Here is a 25,540-nt window from a genome sequence, read left to right on the forward strand (position 1 = left end):
CGTAGAGGATGGAGCCTCCTCACAGGGGTTGGAGGGGCTGTCTGTGGCTGCTGGTAGGATGTATAAAATGACTGGGAGTAATAGATGGACACCACCCAATACTCAGGGAGAAAATGAGCCCTACACTCGAGAGAAGAAGTCCTGAGAGCCCTCAATGTGCTACATAAAATGTGTCCTAAGAGGAATGGTACAATTCGGGTGAAATCTCCTTTCCCAGAGTTAGGATGCATTTTTTAAAGGGAACATAGTAGTATTAGTTATACTAGTACCATTCACATTAAGAGAACATATTACTGTAGACCACTAGAAATAACGACCATAAGCATGCAGTCTAGGCTATAGTTTATACCAACATATGCTGAGAGTCAACCTGTGCTGACGGAGGCTCTAATATGTTGTGTGACTGTTGAGAGACGTTGTCAGGCAGACCCTGCAGGGCAGGAGAGTGGCGCTGCACTCCATTTACCCATTGATCTAGAAATTCATGATGCTGTAGTCCAGGGAAATGGATCAATCTGAGACAGCGAGAGAGTCACATGACCTCCCCACAGGCACAGGGAGAGGGTCGAAGGTTATAGCTCATCTCCTTGACAACATAAATTCTGTTTTTCTCCCCAGGCTCAGTTTATTGGACATTTTGCCAGCGTCGACCGTTTGCCAGCACCACACCATTTTATGAAACCTCACTTTAATAACCATAACAGCCAGAGTCATCTGACTAAAGCAAACGTTAGCTCGATGAGGTGTCCTGACGGATACGAGTAACAGGGTTTATTGGACTGCATGACAGATAATAACGGGAGGATCTCAAATGAAACAAATTGGGGTTCACATTTAAGGATATGACACCCACTGTCTCAAAAACAAGCAAAACCAATAGAGACATTCCAATGGATCCTACAGTAATTATTATGAAACTAAGGTATGTTTTCCATGTCTAATGCACACAGGTCATGTAGCATTTTTTTTTTTACACTGTGCGGCTTGCAGAAAATAACATCTTGACCTCTGACCTGTGCACGGTGGCTGTCTGAATGGGACCGATTGTGCTTCATGCAGTGAGTCAGGCACCCACAGGCAACTGGAGGCCCATATCGCCCTACTTTTCTAAGAAGATCTGAAAGACATTGTTCATCTACTTGAGTTACAGCTGAGGTTGCGAGCAAAGATAGGGTGTTTCCTCTGTGTGAAAACACCCTATGGTAAAAACAACAGGGAAACTAAAGCAGATAGAACATGATGAAGAAAATGAGATAACTCTACAGACTGATGCTCTACATGAGGTCTGAGTTAGCTCTGGGTCCATGCCCGGTGTTTATAACAGGTTTCTAAACTGTAAGACAGAGGTTTGTCACTGGTCACTGAGACCATTGCTTCTCATCCCCATGGCTGGCATGCATGGTCATGACAGGTGTCCACTCTCACTAGGCTGGCCGTGTGTGTGGACTGTTCCTGGCCCTCACCACTCTGTCACTAACACCATCTGTTCCCCCTGACGCGGCGGGGCTGGACAAACATAGGGACGAGAGGGTAATGGTGCGGACAAAGAGGCCCACGACCTTGACACACTGTGTGTGTGTGTGTGTGTGTGTGTGTGTGTGTGTGTGTGTGTGTGAGTTTGGGTTGGTGAGGGAGGGCACTCAAACGTTGCCTGGCAACACGTCTGTCTCTGTGATGGAAGCAGGATGAAAGGTGAAGTCTGCTGTGGCTGGAGTAGGAAGATATCTGGGTTTGGAGGAAACTTTGACAAAAACAGTTTTGGCCCCTCAAGAGCACAAGAGCACACGTCTCTCTCTCTGTCCTGGCCATTCTCTCAGCCTCAGTCTGAACATAAAGCATGTGTGGCCCTATCTGCACTGGCCACACGCAAGGTATCACCAAGTTAATTATGAGATAAATAGAGGACTCATCTTTGCCATTATAGTGTCTGTGACAGAATAGGCAGCTCCATTCACACAATCTCCATTATTAAAGTAGTCAATTCTCTTCTTCACGATTGGCTGATCCCTCCTGATGACCCGGTCGGACATGACTCCAACCGGGTCACCAGGAGGGATCAGTCAATGAAGTTGGAGGTACCACCCAGTTGATTACATTAAAATGGTGGAAGCCCTCAATAGCGCTGCCCGTGCTAATATTGCATTTTTGCCACTAGAGGCCTCTGTTATGGCCTTAATTACCTCAGCTCCACGCTCTGGGGAAGAAATCAAGTAGAAGAAATAGGAGGGAATTTCAAAGGCCCATTCAAATTCCCCGCTTTTACTTTGAAGTGTACAAAAGGAGCTGTTCCTTATAGTAATATATAGTCCAGAAACTAATATAGCACGTTTGACAATACTATTATTGTCAGAGGCCTATTGATAGGGGCCTGTACAAAAGCCTGATAATAAAACACAAGGTTTGAGATGATCTGCAATGTATATAATTGTTTTATGTGATTTTGTGTTTGGTGTCTAAGTGGTGTGTGTACTGGGCAGGGTGTTGGTCATGTGCATTGTGGCCACCAGAGAAACACATTATATGCTGCGTGTGGTTTAGGTACTCATGCATGTCTTTACGCTGATTCGTTTATAATCTGTGTCTCTCAATTAGTTGTGAAAAGGTTATCGGTACTAATGACATTTGACAGAGAGATCATGGGTAGCCATAGGTCATTGAGTGCCAAATAAAGGCTTCAAAACAACGCCTGAATCACTTCAAAATGAGGCAGAGCTTGTCTGCAAGGGCAGTGTTCTCATATCTAGTCTAGCCAGTCTATGCCATGAGCGCTGCTCTTCTTGTGTAGCAGGGTTCTGTAGACTGGGATCCCTGCAGTGTCAGCCTGCAGCCTATTAGTCTGCCCATCCATTCACACTGTGAATTCATCTGCACATACAGTGCAGCCTTTCGTGGTCTTTCATCTGATCTAGAAATAAGTAGACTAATAGACTCAAATCAAATATAGAGCAGGCTTGATCCTATTACAAGTACTCGCGATAGCAGTCTGGACCTCTTTCGGAAATGGGCTTGGACCAGGATGATGTTTCTGCTCCTGGATTAGCTGTTTCTGGATTCAAAAGAGAGAAAAATCATCATTTTGTGTCAGATGGGCAAATAAGGGGAGTAAAATGCTCTATTGAATGGGTGTGTTGCGCAAGGTGCCAATGAATAGCCAGCGGCCTTGTGCTGTGGTGGGAATTCAGATGCAGTTTCCATGGCCACAATATGGAAGGACAGCAATACAACTCAAAACCTCTGTTAATAAACATAACATTTACATCTATAGTGAAATTTAATATCGGTTAGCACAGCCTGCTCCATAATCGTCTGCAATTTAATGTTGTCATTATCAACAATTCTAATTTGATTTGGCCTGAGGAAAAAAAGGGATTTAATTTCCCTCTCTGGACCAATAGCTCCTAATGCAGCCTGTCTCACTTTCATCTCATGACAATGAACTGCATTTATAATTGTATTGACCAGTATTGACCAGTATTGACCAGGCTGAGGAGGGTTGGAAGCACATGCAGTGCACTAGAATGGGCCATTTCATTAGAGCTGTAACAGACCTCATGAAAATGGAAGAGGGGATCACCAAAAAGGAGAGGCTTTCTCTTTACCATCTATTGCAATGCATCTTTGCCTCACGTTTGAACTTGACATAGATTTAGTATTTTGCAGAAAGTCACATCTTCTTGATCTCTCTAGTAGATCCCAGTATTTGAACAGTCTCTGAGCCCAGATACAGACATTACCACATGACTATAGCGCCACATTTCCCCTACAAGCAAATTCTCTCATGTTATAAAGACAGTCGGACATAAAATGTGTCGCCTACTTTACAGCCCACACTGAAAAAGTGTTTTGGAGTGTTTTGCTGCCGCTAATGTCTAGTTCTCTAGTTGATTATATTGATTTTGCAATTTGCGAATGCTCCAGGTCTAATTAGGCCGTGATTTGGCAACAAAGGACATCTATACATTAACGTTGTTTTTGATACCTGTAGCACTGCCTTGCTCTCCAAGGCGTTTGTGTGCAAATACCCAGGGGAGGGCTGGTAATCTTCTTCTTCTTTGGTATTATGGCAGTCTGCAAACAAATATTATTCCGTCACCTACTGTATTGGCTGTGTATCAGCCTACTATCCTGTAGTATGAATTCACTTTGTGAAAAATTGCCCTAACCTACCAAAAACCTCACCACTACTCCAGTACTTTGGCTCTATCTGATCCTACACCAGGCCAGCAGTCTGGGAGGATGGGACACTATCATTCAAAACATCTTGTTACTCTTCTGCAGTAAAATCTCGTACACCCAAGTACTTCTCTGCAGCTGCTGCCACAACATCTATCGTCTGTGATTTACGTTCCATTCCTGAGGTACAATTGACAACCATGACCATGAGCATAAAAAAACAGCCTTACTGAAGCACTACATGTTATTCCTATCGCTCTCTATTGGCCTCGTCCTACTCACAGGGGTCCTCTTAGGATAACCTCACCCTGGACACATCTTCCTCTACTTCTCTCTTCACTGCCTCAGCATATGACACCTTCTGCACTACTCTGATCGTGGCAACCTCAACCTGCCTTTCTCTCACCGGACACCTCTGATCTCCAGCACCATGGGGAACCCTTCAGTTTTACACCCAACTTTTCCCACTGATACAACACATTCTTTTGTCTCGTGTCCTCCTGCACACTTCTCACATCTAGGAATCTCCATCCTACACACTGTTACCACATGACCATAAGCTTGACATCTAAAATACCGTAATGGATTCGGGACAAAAGTGCTCACGGGATAACTGACACATCCCAACTTGACTTTATCTGGTAAAGACTCATTAGTACAGACAGTGTCTTCTCTGTTTCACCAAGCTCTCCCGGGTCTGCATCGCACCAAACGGCGGGTGTCACAGACACTGGGAATCTTCAACTCCAGTTATCACTCCTTTCAACGGAGCAGTACTCCGGAGTGGGAAACATGTCACAGTTCTTGTCCCCAGTCATGTGGTGCGGAGCACATGCTCCCTTTGGGCAACAGAAAAACAAAAACAAAATCGTCACGACTGCACTCCGAGTCAGAAGGCAAGGATCCATTATCTCCAAAAATCGCACTCCCACTGTGCCGGAATCATCTTTGTCATCATCAGGACATGGCTCAAACTCTGCAGTCTTTACCTCACCTGCCACCGCAGATAATTCATCCTCACTCTAGTCACATTCAACTTTCTTGTAGCGCTTTTCCTTCATCAGGTCTTCCAGAATGCTTGTGCATACACAAATTCCTTATTTATATGTTCCACTTTTCTCCTTTTTTTCCTGTCCTCTATCTTATTCCCACCTCATGGCCACACCGGTAGCCATAGTCCTAGCCCGGAAAACCACGATTGTAATCGTTTGGGAACCTATCCATTGTCATTGTAGCGATGGAGAAGTTTTTTTTTTAGAACAGTTTATCATTCTTATAATCGTGTTTGTCATGTTTTTCTTTCCTGATACTTAGGCTCCTATCTATTGTTATTTGTCAACCACATATGAATGCATTGAGTCATTTTGTGATGATGTACATGAAAAGTGGGGATAATATACATAACTGATGCCACATGTTTATATATAGGGATACTATCGACACGTTCAAAACAACTGGGAAATGGGAATTTTGAAATCTCCGACTGACAGCTCTAGGAAGAGTCTTGGTGGTTCCAAACTTCATCCATTTAAGAATGATGGAGGCCTTTGTGTTCTTGGGGACCGTCAATGCTGCATAGATTTTTGGTACCCTTCCCCAGATCTGTGACTCGACACACAATCCTGTCTCGGCGCTGTACGGGCAATTCCTTCGACCTCATGGCTTAGTTTTTGCTCTGACCTGCACTGTCAACTGTGGGACCTTATATAGACAGTTGTGTGCGGTTCCAAATCATGTCCAATCAATTGAATTTACCACAGCTGGACTCCAATTGTAAAAACATCTCAAGAATGATCAATGGAAAATGTGTTTGAGAGGATCAAAACCACAATGTTTCATGGGTAAATTGTGACTGACTGCCTGATCTACAAATAATAATGAGTTGTTATTTATGATGCAAGGTGACTTGTAGATCACTCAGTCAGCAGTCACCTGCAGTCGTTTTGATGCTCTCAAACACAGCCATTAAAACCAGTAGATAGTGATAGTGCTGAGATCATCCATCTGTATTTATGGAAAATTCCCGATGGCGCATGAAGCCGGAAGTATTTGAATTTGAAGCACACCATATTGGGCACGTTTGAGTGCTAATCCAAAAGTAGCCGACAGTTGAGTAAAGTCAGGGGTGGTACGCACTGACAGCAAGTAGGACAACTTATGCTGTTTCTAGGAAATGCAACGCTAGCTATGTTTCCATTAAGTTGTCCAGTGATTTTTTTTGTCGACATTTACAAATTTGCATTGAAAATAGATGCGACAATTGCCTGCTAGGGTGCGTTTGCATTGAACTATCTGTGTCAATAAAATCGTAATGACGTCACATCAAAAATATTTATAGAAATGTGCAAAAACCTACAGTATGAATAAAAATGTAGTGGTTCAAGTGTTTCCATTACCCATTTAGGCAAATTGTGCATTAATAAATTGGCAACAGCCTGTTCCCCCTCCCCCCTATCTGTTTCATGTCTCAAGTAGCCCGAGAAAGTCAGCATACATGGAATGCAATAATTGACTAATATTTGCCATATTCAAATCATTCTCATGTGCCAACGTATTGCCATGGTGAGACTTGCACTCCTGTAGATCTGAAATAATTGGATGGTGAAACTTGCCAACCAACCAGAAAAGCAAAGTGAAGGAATTCAGGCATTCTTGAAAGTCAGGACAATCCTTGTCCTGCAAATACATTTTCATATAGTTTAAAATTGTTATTTTGCAATCAGTAGGCATTTACAATTACAAGGAGCTTATAGTTACGTGATGACATCAACGTGCCCCGTGTGTCACGCCCTGACCGTAGTGAGCGTTTTATGTCTCTATTTTGGTTTGGTCGGCGTGTGATTTGGGTGGGAAGTCTATGTTCTATGATTTTCTATTTCTATGTGTTTGGCCGGGTGTGGTTCTCAATCAGGGACAGCTGTCTATCGTTGTCTCTGATTGAGAACCATACTTAGGTACCCTTTTCCCCCACCTGTTTTGTGGGAAGTTAACTTTGACTTTGTTCAGGGCACATAGCCCAAAGCGTCACGGTTTGGTTTTGGTCTTTGTTTTGTCTGTGTCATTTTTAATAAAGAGAAAATGTACGCTTACCACGCTGCACCTTGGTCCAGTCCTTCAGCCAGCCGTGACACCGTGTAGCTTCAAAAGTATTCATCAATTTATTCGAAAAATATTGTTTCCATCATTTGCCGCAATAAAGTTAGTCCCACAAATATCCACCCCTGTCGAATGGATTAAAACGTTGGTGATCCTCAGAAAATGTCTCCTATATCTGCAGTTTCTATTACATGTGTCGTAATATTTTTGTTGTTGCAACATTGCTATGGTCTAAAAAACCTGGGTCAATGGAAACCTGCCTAATGGCAGACATGGCATTCGCCTTTGTTAATGCCAATGAAGTGGATGCTATCGAAATTCCACTTCTCCTACATGAAGCTGAAGATGATCAACATGGTTCAAAGGAATGAATGTCGTGAAGATAAGGACATTAGATACCAGCCCTAGCTCTTTCTAACATTATATATCTGTGATGGTTTTACCAAAATATAACCAGGTAGTGAGTGCATAGGCTACTAGAATGAAAGCATATGTGTTTTTGCAGCATATGGGATATGCTATGTTGTTGGCCATTACTTCACGCCCTTGTACCTTCCTCATTATTATTTGTGATTGTGCAACATGGAATTGTAACGGATGTGATTAGTTGGAGTCCATGTCACCATCAATACTGCCTAGAGTGTATTTCTTTCATTCTCAACCTTTATGTTGCTTTTGTCAAAACAAATCACATTTATTTGTCACATACACATGGTTAGCAGATGTTAATGCGAGTGTAGCGAAATGCTTGTGCTTGTTCCGACAATGCAGTAATAACCAACGAGTAATCTAACTAACAATTACAAAACTACTACCTTATACACACAAGTGTAAAGGGATAAAGAATAAAGAATATGTACCTAAAGATATATGAATGAGTGATGGTACAGAGCGGCATAGGCAAGATGCAGTAGATGGTATCGAGTACAGTATATACATATGAGATGAGTAATGTAGGGTATGTAAACAAAGTGGCATAGTTTAAAGTGGCTAGTGATACATATTATTACATAAAGATGCAGTAGATGGTATAGAATACAGTCAGTAAGCATCTAAAGAATCACATTTGATTCAATCACATGAAGGACAAAACACTCACTTTACAGAAAAGTATTATACTATATATGCACTGTACATCAGTTCACATAAGTTATTGAGTAAACAATATGGCAAGCAATATGCCAAGCAGTATAACGCACATGGTATTGACCCCACAACTGGTGTATGGGGTACTTGCTCATTAAGGGACGGTTTCCCGAACACAGATGAAGCCTCTAAAAAAACAGACAAAGGTTATCTCGCACAATGCTTTGGTTCCTACTTCAAGTTGCAGTTGGGTAGGAGCAACTGCAGAAATTTAGAGTCGACTGCAATCGAAAGTTCATGATCTTTGATCATATGGTTGTTGTAAGGGTCATGCAGTCCACATGTGGGAAAATGTTTATAACCATAATGCAACACACTTTGGAAGATGGTGACCAACGTTCGTCAACGTCTTGACAAAAGTGATCTGCTCGAATGCGCCCATTGCTGAATAGGGGTGAACGGCACAAGAAATCACTAAGGATCATGGTGAAAGTGGCCGTAACTAGCAAAGGATCATGGTCCATGTAGTCTTTTTCATCCTACCTGTGAGAGTCAACCCGACGCTGCTGGGTGAACGTGCAAAGAGCATGCATGAGGGAGCAAGCCTCCTCCCTGACACAGGGGTTACGTTACGCTGTTCAGACAGTGAAATGCATCACCCAATGGGTTAATTCCTACCGGTTCATGCTGGGTTCATAGCCAGAAAAAGTGGGTGTGTTGTAGACGAATGTCAGCGGAGGTGAATCTGTGAAAGTTGAAAGTCGAACACTGTAGGCCTAGAGGTTTTATAACAACAAGGCTCACATCAACATGGCAGTGTCAACATTTTTCTTTATAAATGTTGACATAAACTTTTCTATATCCCCATATCACACACTCACGAACTGAAAACATAGCGTGTGTACAGTTAATTGGTTAGAGAGAGGTCACAAATAGCACTTTATATTCCCTGTAGATTTTACAAATTGCTACAAAGTTGAATCCTGTTTCAGTCACATCTTTAGTCACGTATCCGTGGGTCAACCAAAAACATCCTAATGATTGGTTGACGAATAGTGCCTCCCACTTGCCAGCCGATGGCTGCATGTTGCAGTGTGTGAGAAGCAACTGCATTGACCTGATGGCGACTTCATCAAAAACTGTCATTGCCTTTGATCTCGTGGTTTTTGTAAAGTTCATGCCGTCTACATGTAAGCACAGATCGGACAATTTATCCCTGTAATGCAATACATTTTGAAAGGCAAAACGAATAGTGCCTCCCACTTGCCAGCCGATGGCTGCATGTTGCAGTGTGTGAGAAGCAACTGCATTGACCTGATGGCGACTTCATCAAAAACTGTCATTGCCTTTGATCTCGTGGTTTTTGTAAAGTTCATGCCGTCTACATGTAAGCACAGATCGGACAATTTATCCCTGTAATGCAACACATTTTGAAAGGCAAAATTGATCCACTCGACATGTCAACTGCAGTGTCCCAACTTGTTGCCGATGAACCCGGAGTCACCGCCTGCGTCAGCAAAATAGCCACGAATTGCGCAGCCACAGTTTTCAAAGCCAGAGGCCCAACAGTCTAATACTTCCTCGAATGCCTCCTGAAGCAGACTGGACAGAACAGACCCAGGGTTTGGCAAGTCAAAGGGAGAAGTGAAAAAGGTTGTCCTTAGATGTTCATTTTCTTGAAATCTAAAGGCAAAACCTAAATTCAAGACAATGTCTTAAGTAGCTGATACTGTCATTACTACATCCTTGTGAAAGAGAAAAACATACATGTTTACAAAATCATGATTATGTGTAGACCAGAGTGGGGGAGTAAATTTGCTGGAAAGATTGCGGTTAACAGATTTGGGCTGATATTCCCCCTTAACTCTAATTGCTCTTGTAGGTCGCTCCGTATAAGAGTGTCTGCTAAATGACTCAAATGTAAATGTAGATTATACGAGAGTCCACACATAGTGGGTCCTGGCCCCTCTGTGACAGGTTACAACTTTTACATTCTCAACATGTAGGCTACACAAGCACTGTTGTTTTCATCCACTTACGAGACAAGAAAATATTGGCCTACCTGTAATGCCAACTATTGAAATCCTCTGTTGGCTTGATTGCACAATTGATCATTCACAACACTGAAGCCATGTGCCAGTACGTGACTTTGAAAGCCTGTCTCTATACAATGCACTATGATCATGTATAATCAATATGAAAATTAGGAGTACACAAGGCTATTTAATGCAAACATATACTGTAAATATAACTTTTCTACTGCTCAATTACTGGAAGAAGTTTGGCTTACTAGTTTGAGGAAGGCAGCTTGTAAAACAAAACAACTGTTATTGGGATCAGGTCGGCCGTATTGTCCAATGAGGTTGCAGGGCGGGCCCAAGTCTGCTCAGTGCACACAACAAAGCATGTGCAACAAAGTGATACACTAATGTGACGTGTACACAATTGTGCCACATTTTCGAGGGACCCTTTTTGGCTCTTGAGTGCTACTTTCAAAACTACTGGCTCAAAAGTATACAAAACTGTGTAACATCACTTTAAACAACTGCAGTTACGGTTGCCCTTGTTGTCATTCAACCTTGTGGTTATTGTAGTCTTTTGACCATAGAGAAACAGGAATACCTAAGGTTGTCCCAGGTGAGGCAGGCATGCAAGGGAGGGGAAACTGCTCCTGTGCAATCCGTTGACTGAGCAAGGGAACTTGCCCAAGGAGATTCTCAATTGGGAAAAAGCCTGTCCTCTCCTCAACTCCCCCAGGGCACGGAAATTGATAAGTGGTCTAGAAGAGTTTCAATTTGTTAGTAGGTGAACCGATTAGTATGCTCACTTCCTTGATTACCTACTTCGGCAGAGGATGTGCAAGAGTATCCTCCGGGCAGCTAGAGCAGAAGTGTTTTTGAATTAGCTGTTGTTTCTCAAGGGGGGGGGGGGTCAAGCACATGTAAAAAATAAATAAAAAGGATTTCGCTACTTAAAATGTTTTGCTCAACTAGTTACATTTGTTTTTATCCATTTACGCATTTATTTGGGGATTCCACCCCTGTAAGTGGTAGCGGACTGGGACAAAAAATCGGCCCTGGCATTTCTAACACCATTTTCTCCCTTGTGTTTTAGATTAATGTTGCTTATTATGCTATATATCGATGTGTGCCCGATGCTGCCACTCATCTCTGATTCTCTGCTGGGAGCACAACATCAAGTGTGCCTATAGGATATTTAGTGTGGTCTCAGTCAGATGATCCATAGCCTATAGGATATTTAGTGTGGTCTCCGTCAGATGATCCATAGCCTATAGGATATTTAGTGTGGTCTCAGTCAGATTATCCATAGCCTATAGGATATTTAGTGTGGTCTCAGTCAGGTGATCCATAGCCTATAGGATATTTAGTGTGGTCTCCGTCAGATGATCCATAGCCTATAGGATATTTAGTGTGGTCTCAGTCAGGTGATCCATAGCCTATAGGATATTTAGTGTGTTCTCAGTCAGGTGATCCATAGCCTCCAGGATATTTAGTGTGGTCTCCGTCAGGTGATCCATAGCCTATAGGATATTTAGTGTGGTCTCAGTCAGGTGATCCATAGCCTATAGGATATTTAGTGTGGTCTCAGTCAGGTGATCCATAGCCTATAGGATATTTAGTGTGGTCTCAGTCAGATGATCCATAGCCTATTGGATATTTAGTGTGGTCTCAGCCAGGTGATCCATAGCCTATAGGATATTTAGTGTGGTCTCAGTCAGGTGATCCATAGCCTATAGGATATTTAGTGTGGTCTCAGTCAGGTGATCCATAGCCTATTGGATATTTAGTGTGGTCTCAGCCAGGTGATCCATAGCCTATAGGCCATGGGCTATGATGTGCATGATTGGAGAAGCACAGAGCAAAGTTATATATTTCTAAGATAGCTGCTGGGATGGTGTAAATAAAACCAGGCTGATTACACACTGCAACGAATATTCCAACCCTGAGCCCTGGCTTGCTCTGCTCTTGCTGATGAAAACCTTTTTTTGTGTGCTGCCTAACCAATGCTGTGCTGTGTAGGCCTACAGTGGCAGTTCAGGAGGAGAGTCAAAGGCTTCTTCTGATTTTTGTTTGCTTGTTAGGTGTAGTGACAAAAATATATATTTCTTGCAGGCGGACAAGCCTATAGCCTATGTTCTATTAAGTTTAAGAAGGAGAGTGCAAAGATGAGAAAATATTTTTTGTATTTCACCTTTATTTAACCAGGTAGGCCAGTTGAGAACAAGTTCTGATTTACAACTGCAACCTGGCCAAGATAAAGCAAAGCAGTGCGACAAAAACAACAACGCAGAGTTACATATGGAATAAACAAAACGTACAGTCAGTAACACAATTTTAAAATCTGTATACAGTGTGTGCAAATGAAGTAAGGAGGTAAGGCAATAAATAGGCCAATAGTGGCAAAGTCATTACAATTTAGCAATTTACACTGGAGTGATATATTTTCAGATGAGGATGTGCAAGTAGAAATACTGGTGTGCAAAAGAGCAGGAAAACAAATATGGGGATGAAGTGGGTAGTTGGTTGGATGGGCTATTTACAGATGGGCTGTGTACAGCTGCAGCGATCGGTAAGCTGCTCTGACAGCTGACTCTTAAAGTTAGTGAGGGAGATTTTTGCAATATTTGATAGTATTTGTGATATTTGGTAGCATTTCGTAGTGTGACTGATCTTACTAATTGCATTAGTACTGTACAAAGTTAGAGGTGCGCTATTTTATAGATTTCCCCGCTGCCCTACCTCGGGCTTCCAGTGAGGAGACCTGAGGTCAACCTACCCCCCTCCTCCCTCCCCATCTCATACTTTTGAGTGGGAGACCTTCCCAGGCAGTAGCCTGCCTAGCTCACAAACTATAATCAAGGTGCCCAATCCGACAAGGTTAAGTGACCCACAGTCCCACACGGTGATGATATAATTGACGTGACATGCAAATGAGCGATAGAAAATCAATCGTGCAAAAGTCACCATTACAATACTTTTTGTGCAGCGCCCCGTGCCGCCCCCGGCAAGATGCCACCCTGGTGGCTGCCCATGTCGCCTATACCTAAATCCGCCACTGGTGGAGCTAAAACTTGAAGCAGCAGCCGGAGGCACAATCAATCGGAAATTGACAGCTCATGGTGTTGAAAGTAAGCAAATTCGGGTAGGCATAATTCATTTTAAACATCCTCATTTTTAATTCACCTGTTTGACAGACGAAATTAGGCTATAGGCTGCGATATCCATAGATTTGTCGGCTAATTCCTTCGACCACCATGCACTCTTTAAATAGCCTACCTCTTTAAATAGCCTACCTGTCAGTAAAGGGCTGTTAAGTTAAAACCAGGACTCGAATTGAGGGGGTATGAGTGGGTATGCCATAGGCCTACCTTTTATTAAAGAAAATGGCAAAAAGCACAGGCCTACCCCTTGTTTGCTTAAGATTTTGAAGAAAATAAAGCAGATCTGATTTATAAAAAGTGATCTATAGCAGCACTTTGTTTCGCAATGCTTTATGCTACAAACAAGCTGTAAAATTCCCGGGAAAGACGTGGCACCGATGCATATGGGGATGTCATTGTTTTGGGGTTTTTTTACATTCAAAGGCTAAGCTACAACCTTCTATAGCCAAGGAGACAGAACATTTACCTTGCTTAAGAAGTAATGTCATTCTGTCACTATAAACATATTAAACTATTCACTTTCTAGACAATAGAAGATGTTTAAATCCAGACAGCTTTTAGAGAAACATTTGGGATCAACTCTCATTGGGTTACGCCACTGAAGAAGAAGAGTAGCTCGCAGTTAAAGCTGACTTTTTTCAGCATTTGTAGGACTACTCTGTCTGGAGTAGGATGGTAGTCCTAACTTTTGAAAGTACCATGCTCAAATTCCTAATGACGTCTCAGATTGAATTATTTGTCCATTCTCTGTCCATTCATAGCCTGTAATTTCGGTCATTTGTGTGGTATTAAAAAATATTCTGCTAATATGTAAATTGACAGAATTGCATGACATTTTAATAAAAGGCATTTTTTTTCTCAGACCTGCAAATACAATGATAGATTCTGATCTAGATAATAGAAAATTATAATTTTGCTAAAAAAAACAAATGTGACCAGCTCATCTGATATTTGCCTGAAATGCCAGATGGCCAGTCCGCACTTGCTTGTAAACTCCATGTCTCATGGCACATGAGTGCAGAAGGAGAGTCTCATTTGTTTCCATGTTTCCTCTCCATGCCTCCACTCCTCAGTTAACTTTTTCAAAACCAGACGAGGAGAGGACAGAGGAGAGGATGCGAGGATTCAAGCAAAACCATTTGAGATTCTCCCAATAAGGGTGTTTAGTTGGTTCCAACCTTTCAGTTTTGACAGAGAAGGAGGGGAACAGACATGTGTATGCTATGTCAGGTCAAGTTTGGACTGACTTTTAGACTATTTATCTTGCTACAAGTTAAGTGCAAAGTGACACTGAGCCAAATTGTTTTTTCTCGTAAAGATTGGTCGTTTTTTTCTCCTCACATAAATGAAGTCGTCAATGATCACTTTGCACCTTTATTCACCTGCACCTATAAGAAATCCTATTTTCCTCCTGGGTCTAGGCTACCTATCACTTCCACTGGCCGTGAGACATGGTAAGCTATAGGCCTATAACCCTTTGACAAAATCATGAACAACACAAGTGAGTGAGTGAGTGAGTGAGTGAGTGAGTGAGTGAGTGAGTGAGTGAGTGAGTGAGTGAGTGGTGAGTGAGTGAGTGAGTGAGTGAGTTCCTGCGCCGATTTCATTGAGATGTTCATGAACCATTGTTATGTATTATTGAGTGAGAGAACATTCCATTTCCAAGGGCTGTATGAACTCTTATTTGGCGAACAACAACTATATTCACTGTTACTCAATGGAACTAGTGTTATAGCCTTTTTTGTGTGTGAGTATGCGCCTCAGAACATTCCATTTATGAAACTTTTATCAATGTTTTGTTTCTGTCAAAGTGTCTTTCAGATAGAGTGCTAATAATGGCAGTGGAGATGTGGAGGCATCCTCTAAAAGGACAAGTCCACAGATGTGCGTGTCAGAGGTAGAGAAAGGGAAGTGTGAGGGGAAGAGGGTCACTCTCTCCCATCAGAAGCAATCACGGTATGGTTTCTTTCCACTTCATGACAGCACTTACCTGTGAGCAGGCTGGTGTCATAGACTGGGCGTAACATAGTAAATAAACATTCTGGACACTAAAATGAGTGTGATATATTCCGTTTGGCAAAAACAAAAGGAGGTTGGTTGGTCAGAGTGGATGGCTGGGTGACTAAAATATTTTTTTTGCGAATTAGCAACTACTTACCATTTGTTAGCTACTTTGTAATTACAGTAGTTAGCATGTTAGCTAACCCCTTTCCTAACCTTAACGCTTTAAATTAACCCTAACCTTAACCCTAACCATACCGCCTAACCCCTAGCCTAGCTAACGTTAGCAACCTAGCTGATGTTAGCTTAGCCACCTACCACCTAACTAACGTTATAGCCACACCAAGAAATTGGAATATGTAACACATCATACATATTGCAAATTTGTGACATATTGTACGAATTGAATTCATAACATATCATACAAAACGGATGATGGACATACACAAATGAATACATACCATACCAAACGAAACATGCTGTATCATACTAATTTGAGTGTCCCATATTTTCGTTTGCTATGTTACCTCTACCCCTGAGTACAGGTTGCTGTGAGTGCTCTGCACTCAGCCATCTACCTGGAACAGCATCACTTTACCTACAGTACAGTACCATAACAGATTGACCTTATCCTCAATAGCGACAAAGGCATACACATTTATCCACCACCTGGATGACTCCTGACACTAAATGATGACTCCCTTTATACTAAACCAAAAAGTCACAGGAAATTTCAATTCAGTCCACCGAGCAAACGGAATTATCAGTAGATAAGCATTATTGAATGTGCTTGTTGGGAAGAGTATTTGCTCAAATAACACATTGAATGCGCAGTTCAATAAAAATATATCACAGGATTTGTATTCCTTTGATGCATGTGGCAGGAATCGACCGCTGCCAGGAGACAGTATGCGCCATGGGTTATTAGCAGTCATTTTGTCATTGATATTGACTGAGATAATTGCCATATACAAAACACTTTGCAGTCCCATTCTGTCTATGCCAGACGAGATCTATGAGATAGCCATGTCGTCGATAGGGGACGCTACTTTATTGTCCATGGATGTTTAGCCTATATAGGCCTACTCCAGATGTTATAACGAGCACAGAGCAGTGCCATTAATTGCCTTAATCTGCCTATCACACGCATACCAATTGCAAAGGTAGCCATTTAATTAAACACCAAACCCAAATAACATTCCTGCACTCACATCTTGCAAATAAATATCGTGATAGCCTAATGTGTTTATGTAATTTGTATGCGGTTTCCACAGCACTCTGTATGTAGCTGCCCCGTCGGCTGTGTACAGTTCAGATCTAGGATCAGTTTATCGTCTATCTTCAGATCTTAATGTAAACCCAAACTGACCTCAGATCATCGCATAGGGGCAACATCTTGCACTGGTTTGATGGAAGTCTGCGCATCTGCGTTCCTATAGCCCACTGCTGTACCAGTGTTTCCCAGTTCTACGAGGAGGGAGCTGTAACTGCAGCTATTCATTCACCTCGGGTCTGGAACCACCACTGTTGGCTCACAACAGTGTAAAGATATAACAGCGCGCATTCATTCGAAGTGATATTTAAAATCATGGTCATTCTGACTATTTCTAATCTATATTGAGTGTTTGCTTCGCTTTGGACACTTTTAGCTGGACGGAACATTGCATGAAATAGGCTCTGGGAGGTCGGGGCGATGTTATGAGACGAGCACATCGTTGCTCTGCGCGGTTGGTGTCTGCTTGGTGAGACACCCAGCTATAAACATTATGTATGGAGAAGTAGGCTGCCCATCCGGTGCGCTCTTTGAGAGAAAACATGAAGTCGTCTCGTGAATGATTTCGTTGTACACTTCACGATAAACAACTGTATTAAAAGTCCACATTTCATGTTCAAAGAACCAAAACTATTGAGAGTCGGACAATCTGCAAGATAAAGAAGTCTATCGGACAAATCTGTGTGCAGATAAACCGTGGACGGTTACTACAGTATGCCAGAATGGGTCTACTACGGTTTTTCTTTTTCTGTGGACTATTGCACACCCAAATCAACGGTAAGTCCTGATATCTTAAACTTGATTTGGTCTACACGATTAACTTTCTAATACAAACATTGCGTTTTCCTGTTTTTCGTTTTCCATCTACCCGTTTGATTAGACCACCTGCAGTAACAACAGTATTTTGCATCAGTTGTTCCGTTTATTCCTCATTTCAAAACGTTGGAAAAGACAGGTGAAAAGGGGTTGCACGTGTGGTCTCCCATTGCGCGCTCAATGAGTTCCAGCATGCCAGGATTGCTCCTTTCAACTTGGCTTTGCAGACTATTTTACGAGCAATATATTGTCACTGTGTTATTTGATCGATTTGTTGAAATTGATGAACAGTCATAATAATTAATCATGTATACATATGCTTGGTTTGGGGGTTCCTGATTAATTCCAAAGTTCATTAATTTAATCTTCCTAATTGATATCATGCACGTATATCATTAGGGAGGATATGAAAGGTTTAACTTTGCCCTTGGCTGATAATTTAATGCAGCAGTTCTTCAGATTTAATTTAATGACATTCTGTGCATGGTTATGAATTGCCCATAGGTGACTCACATATTCAATAGGTGTCCGTTTTCGATTTATTGTCACATTTTTTTTATATATATAATAAGTTGTCATCCCAACATTTTCAAATTGCATAGACTGCATTGATGTCATTCTAACAGCTTCTTAAGAGCTTCTTAACAGCTTCTTAAGACGAAGCTGTTGTGTTGGTGCATCTATATACAGGTGGACCCTGAACATCAGAAGACGTGTGTTATGCCCAGATGATCTGGGTTCTGACATGCAGCTGGTGGAGTTTAGATCCTTTGTCTGAAAAGTAGCAAAACTTGTCATGGAGACTATTATGCTGAATGATCTTATGGTCCTTTGATTTGTTTTGGTTTGTAATATGTGGACACTGTGTCCCCTGGTCACAGACCATACTGTAAGCACAGTCTGTCCCTTGAGGACAACTCATAACCGTGTTGTCCCCCACTGGACATGCAGCTGTTGGTGATTATCATGTCCACATTGAGAGCATTGATTTGGGGAAAAGGGAGGTTGGTGCCCTAAGGCATGGGGGATGTCCCAATGGCTGTTGACTTCTATATACACTGGTGCCCACCCCATTTCTTATTCTACATGGCTTTTTTTAAAACTCCTATACCTTTACAATTGGGAAGCATGTGTTATACTGTGCGTTAAGTGTCTACGGTCCATTAGATGTCTCTCTCTCTCTCTCTCTCTCTCTCTCTTCATTGATTTGCCACTCTTTTCTTTCTAACTTTGTTAAGTTGGGTTTGAGGTTTTGTGCTGCCTATGCATGTGTGTTAGTGTTGTGTGTGAAAGAGGGTGACATGGTGGGGTTAGTAGAGGATTTTAGGCACAAGGCCATGGGCAATTACCATTTGTTTGACTGTCTGTGAGTGCTTAAATGAGCAAGGTCTTGGCAGCGCTGTGTGAATGAAAGTAAGCCTGAGATTAAACAGGAAAATGATGAGATGTCGCCAAGTCACAGAGAAAGACACTTTATCATCATCTGCCTGGATTGGAGAGTTTGGCTTGAATAAACCTTGTAGTACTGCAGAATTTTCCCATTGTCCAAGAGGGTCAATAATCATTAGTCTATATTTGACTTACCATCTGGATTCGAAATTGTGTTTTTTACATTGAATAAAAGTGGAGACTCAGAGATAGAAAATGGCATATCGTACACTTCAGTTGAGGAACAATTTGGAAAGTAATTCTGCTTTGAAAGATGATAAACTTGTAACCCCTCTTTTGAGAAAATGGCCCTTGAATTTTTGGTACACCTGATGGAGAGCTCTTCTTTGTCTACACCCACTCAAAATCATTCACAGCTTTAGCACCACCCATCTCTTTAACCTGTAGTGACGCGCAGCCCGTGAACGGGCCCGTTATCATCATCTGACACTAATTAGCATAACGCAACAAACAAATTTTCCTAGAAAATATTCCTATTCATGAAAATCACAAGTGAAATATATTGGAACACAGCTTAGCCTTTTGTTAATCACCCTGTTATCTCAGATTTTCAAAATATGCTTTACAGCCAACGCTAGACAAGCATTTGTGTAAGTTTATCATAGCCTAGCATAGCATTATGCCTTGCTAGCAGCAGGCAAACTTGTCACGGAAATCAGAAAAGCAATCAAATTAAATCGTTTACCTTTCATGAACTTCGGATGTTTTCACTCATGAGACTCCCAGGTAGACAGCCAAAGTTCATTTTTTCCCAAAATATTATTTTTGTAGGCGAAATAGCTCCGTTTGTTCTTCACGTTTGGCTGAGAAATCGCCCGGAAATTGCGGTCACCACAACGCCGAAAAATATTCAAAATTAGCTTGATAATATCGACAGAAACATGGCAAACGTTGTTTAGAATCCATCCTCAAGGTGTTTTTCTAATATCTATTCGATAATATATCCGTCGGGACAATTACTTTTTCTCTAGGACCGATTGGAGTAATGGCTACCTCTGCACTTTACGCGAGAATCTCTCTCGGAGCCACCATGTGACCACTTACGCAATGTGCCCCCATACGGCTATTCTTCAACAGAAATGCGTAAAACTACGTCACAATGCTGTAGACACCTTGGGGAATATGTAGAAAGTGTAAGCTCGTTGATGGTACATTCACAGCCATATAGGGAGTCATTGGAACGCAGCGCTTCCAAAACCTGGGGCACTTCCGGATTAGATTTTTCTCAGGCTTTCGACTGCAACATCAGTTCTGTTATACTCACAGACAATATCTCTACAGTTTTGGAAACGATAGAGTGGTTTCTATCCAAAGCTGTCAATTATATGCATATTCTAGCATCTTTTCCTGGCAAAATATCCCGTTTAAAACAGGAACGTTTTTTTCCCAAAAATGAAAATACTGCCCCTAACACCAAGAGGTTAATTAACCTGTTGCGACGAGCCATCCCGGATCCGGGATCATGAATACAGCCTCAAGCTCATTACCATAACGCAACGTTAACTATTCATGAAAATCGCAAATGAAATGAAATGAAATCAATATGCTAGCTCTCAAGCTTAGATTTTTGTTAACAACGCTGTCATCTCAGATTTTCAAAATATGCTTCTCAACCATTGCAAAACAAGCATTTGTGTAACACTATTGATAGCTAGCGTAGCATTTAGCGTAGCATTTAGCGTTAGCATTCAGCAGGCAACATTTTCACGAAAACCAGAAAAACATTCAAATAAAATCATTTACCTTTGAAGAACAGATGTTTTCAATGAGGAGACTCTCAGTTAGATATCAAATGTTCAGTTTTTACAAAAATATTATTTGTTTAGGACAAATCGCTCCGTTTTCTGCGTCACGTTTAGCTACGAAAGAAACCTGTATCCAGGATTGTGTAAATCTATCCGCAAGCTCATTAGCATAACACAACGTTAACTATTCATGAAAATCACAAATGAAATGAAATAAATCTATTTGCTCTCAAGCTTGTTAACAACACTGTCATCTCAGATTCAAAAAAATATGCTTCTCAACCATTGCAAAACAAGCATTTGTGTAACACTATTGATAGCCTAGCATAGTATTATGCCTGACATTCAGCAAGCAACATTTTCACAAAAACCAGAAAATTCAAATAAAACTTTGAAGAACTTCAGATGTTTTCAATGAGGAGACTCTCAGTTAGATAGCAAATGTTCAGTTTTTACAAAAAGATTATTTGTGTTGACAAATCACTCCGTTTTCTTCATCACGTTTGGGTAAGAAAAAAAAAGAAAAAAAAATTAAGTCATTAAAACGCAAACTTTTTTCCAAATTAACTCCATAATATCGACAGAAACGTGGCAAACGATGTTTAGAACCAATCCCCAAGGTGTTTTTCACATATCTATCGATGATAAATCGTTCGTGGCAGGTGACTTTCTCTTCTGAAGAAATGGAACGCACATGGACCTAGAGATTACGCAATAATTTCGACACAGGACACCGGGCGGACCCCTGGTAAATATAGTCTCTTATGGTCAATCTTCCAATGATATGCCTACAAATACGTCACAATGCTGCAGACATCTTGGACGAACGGCAGAGAGCATAAGCTCGTTCACGGCACATTCACAGCCATATAAGGAGACGATAGAAAAACAGAGCTTCAAAAATTCTGCTAATTTCCTGTTTGAGTTTCCTCTTGGTTTCGCCTGTAGCATGAGTTCCGTGGCACTCACAGATAATATCTTTGCAGTTTTGAAAACGTCAGAGTGTTTTCTTTCCAAAGCTGCCAATTATATGCATAGTCGAGCATCTTTTCGTGACAAAATATTGCGCTTAAAACGGGCACGTCTTTTTATCCAATAATGACATAGCGCCCCCATAGGTTGAAGAGGTTTTAAGGCACATGAAAGTTCACATATTCCAGGCATTTCTGCCAAAAAAACACAAAACCATGTTAAAATGCCTCTTGTGAAGTAGTGAAATGCAACATACGCCTAGCTTAATAAAACAGGTCACATATTCAGTCAATTCCTGATAAGTGGACATTGGGTAAGTGCAAACACTGAAAGTGCACATTGCAGTTCACCAGTCAGCAATTCAAATACATTTATACGTTATAAAAGTATAATTGTACTTGCACTGTAGCTACAAAGGACATTATGATTTGTGAAAATTAGTGCAGTGTGTTGATAATATCAGTGGTTGGTGATGGTATTACTATAACCATTCTTGCTGACTGGGTTCTCTCAGTACACTTCGCTTTATGAATGTTCCAGCCAGCAGCTATGTACAGTAGGAGAGGGATGTCAGCCGAAATGGATGTGACAGTTGATATGGTCAAAGTTAAAGTGCAGAAGGAGATAGTGGTGTTTTCATATGTTTTTATGTCGCCAGATTTCAGCTAAATCCCAGTCAAGCGTATCTATGGCATTACTGCTTTCAGACAGCCACTGCGCTGCTGTCGCCTGGGCGTACAGTTTTACCTCAGAGAGGGAGATAAGGTAACAAGTAATGAGTTTGTCAAGACCATGGCTGCTCTGTTGGGGAAAACGTTATCTCAAAAAGTTCAGGATGTTGGAAGATCTTTATTCAGGGCTAAATCCACCGGTGGAAGCCATTGTTATAGTGAGCAAACCACTCCTCATACATACAGTATGCAAGGCTGCAGTAGAGTAAGCCCTTGGTGGTTTTAATCAGCATTAGTCTGTTTCAGTTTCCGTACTGCTCTCAGGACTTGGGTGAAACTGAGTGCATGAATTGCGTAGGCAGTTCCATGAACACGCTCATTGAACGACTAATGAAACGAGAAGCGTTTTTGAGAGCAGAGATCTTTGGTTATGTGTGATTTTATGATTGTGGTTATAGCTGAATGGATCCAGCCAGCCAGCCCCCATTAGGCCCATTAAACACTAGGTGGAGGTGGGTGTGGGGGAGGAAGGGTGAGCGAGCGGAAGAGAGAGTAAGTCAGACAGGCAGGGAGTCGGCACACTTGAGTAGGCTGGGTATTGGGGATCATCTGAGAGTGGCCTTATGGAGTGTGGTGTCCCAGGGAGAACAGTGGCTGGCAGCTTCACTCAGTTTGCGACGGAGGGAGCCTGCCAGTCACAAGGCTTTAGAAAATCCATCTATTGGAATGGGAAGAGTCAACTGGATTTAGGAAGGTGGAATTGGATTGATTTAGTGAATTTTTACCAGATGCCAATACAAATAACACTAGCAAAGATGTGTGTGTACTTGAAAGAGCAGGAGATGCAGAAAACTAAACCTATTACTAAAACATATAATTCTGTCATGGCTCAGCTAGTCTCATCATCCAACAAAACGCTATAGCTCGCTCCCAGGTTACCCTCTTAAGTACGTATTCCCATCCTTACAGAGAGAGACAGAGTGCTGTTTGTAAGATCTCATTTATCTCCTTAAGAGTAATGATAGAATCATGTCGTGTGGTGTTGCCTCACTGCGTCGCCGACACAGACAAGGGGAGAAGAGGAGGGTTATGGGTACTGGGTAGGGCTGGAGGCAGTCATGGGAGCAATCATTTTTCCTCCACTTCCAACCGACACACCACACGAGGAATGCGTTCCTGTTGACTTGTTCACGGTGACATCCAACCCTGGAAGAGGGACAGAGAAACAGACTCCTCATTCACCCAGGAGACAAAGACACACATACACTGTACATTTAGATGTCCATGCTGTTATATATCCTAACAGGCACACATGTGCCTACTTGAAGACTCAATTAGAATTAGAGACCGACGTTCACAATTGTTTCCACAGTTACTCATAATTAGAGGTCGGCCAATACCGATACCGATTATTGGAGGACCAAAAAAAGCCGATACCAATTAATCGGCAGATTTTTATATATATTTGTAATAATGACAATTATAATTATATACTGAATGAACAATAAACACTTTTATTTTAACTTAATATAATACATCAATAAAATCAATTTAGACTCAAATAAATAATGAAACATGTTCAATTTGGTTTAAATAATGTAAAAACAAGTGTTGGAGTAAAAGTACAATATTTACCATGTAAAAAAGCTAACGTTTCAGTTCCTTGCTCAGAACATGAGAACATATGAAAGCTGGTGGTTCCTTTTATCATGAGTCTTCAATATTCCCAGGTAAGAAGTTTTAGGTTGTAGTTATTATAGGAATTATAGGACTATTTCTCTCTATTTCATTTGTATTCCATATACCTTTGACTATTGGATGTTCTTATATGCACTAATCTCGGGAGTTGATAGGCTTGAAGTCATAAACAGAGCAATGGTTGAAGCACAGCGAAGAGCTGCTGGCAAATGCAGGAAAGTGCTGTTTGAATGAATGCTTAGGTGCCTGCTGCTACCTACCACTGCTCAGTCAGACTGCTCTATCAAATATCAAATCATAGACCTAATTATAATATAATAACACACAGAAATACAAGGTCCTTAATATGGTCAAATCCGGAAACGATCATTTCGAAAAGAAAACATTTATTCTTTCAGTGAAATACGGAACTGTTCCGTATTTGATCTAATTTAAATGTACCTTTATTTAACTAGGCAGGTCAGTTAAGAACAAATTCTTATTTTCAATGACGGCCTATGAACAGTGGGTTAACTGCCCGTTCAGGGGCAGAACGACAGATTTGTACCTTGTCAGCTCGGGGATTGCAACCTTTCGGTTACTAGTCCAATGCGCTAACCACTAGGCTACCCTGCCGCCCCTAATGGGTGGCATCCCTAAGTCTAAATATTGCTGTTACATTGCATAATCTTCAATGTTATGTCATAATTATGTATAATTCTGGCAAATTAATTACTGTCTTTGTTAGGAAGAAATGGTCTTCAAACAGTTCGCAACGAGCCAGGCGGCCCATACTGCTACATATACCCTGACTCTGCTTGCCCAGAACGCAAGAGAAGTGAGACAATTTCCCTAGTTAAAATAAATTTATGTTAGCAGGCAATATTAACTAAATATGCAGGTTTAAAAATATATACTTGTATATTGATTTTAAGAAAGGAATTGATGTTTATGGTTAGCTACACATTGGTGCAATGACAGAGCTTTTTTTGCGAATGTCCTTGTTAAATCATCACCCGTTTGGCAAAATAGGCTGTGATTCGATGATAAATTAACAGGCACCACATTGATTATATGCAACGCAGGACAAGCTAGATAAACCAGTAATATCATCAACCATGTGTAGTTAACTAGTGATTATGTTAAGATTGATTGTGTTTTATAAGATAAGTTTAATGCTAGCTAGCAACTTACCTTGGCTCCTTGCTGCACTCGCGTAACAGGTAGTCAGCCTGCCACGCAGTCTCCTCGTGGAGTGCAATGTAATCGGCCATAATCGGTGTCCAAAAATGCTGATTACCGAGTTGTCATGAAAACTTGAAATCGGCCCGAATTAATCGGCCATTCCAATTAATCGGTCGACCTCGACTCACAATCAACACTCTAAAAGCACTCGCAT

At 41.4% G+C, this 25,540-nt stretch overlaps 1 protein-coding gene across 3 annotated transcripts in view; it reads left to right on the forward strand.

The window, feature by feature from the left end:
* Nucleotides 1–25,540, forward strand: part of LOC115135704 (roundabout homolog 2-like) — a 263,498-nt gene that overhangs the window by 83,368 nt on the left and 154,590 nt on the right. Inside the window, exon 1 of one of the 3 annotated variants that reach the window (XM_029670682.2) lies at nt 17,032–17,588. The exons of the other annotated variants lie outside the window; for them this stretch is intronic. Within the exon in view, the coding sequence (XP_029526542.1) occupies nt 17,534–17,588 (55 nt within the window). The 5' untranslated portion in view covers nt 17,032–17,533. Of the gene's footprint in view, nt 1–17,031; nt 17,589–25,540 lie in introns of those variants that run through there. 3 annotated transcript variants of the gene reach the window in all.

The sequence above is a fragment of the Oncorhynchus nerka genome, linkage group LG10 (genome assembly GCF_034236695.1).
Source record: "Oncorhynchus nerka isolate Pitt River linkage group LG10, Oner_Uvic_2.0, whole genome shotgun sequence".
Taxonomy (NCBI): domain Eukaryota; kingdom Metazoa; phylum Chordata; class Actinopteri; order Salmoniformes; family Salmonidae; genus Oncorhynchus; species Oncorhynchus nerka.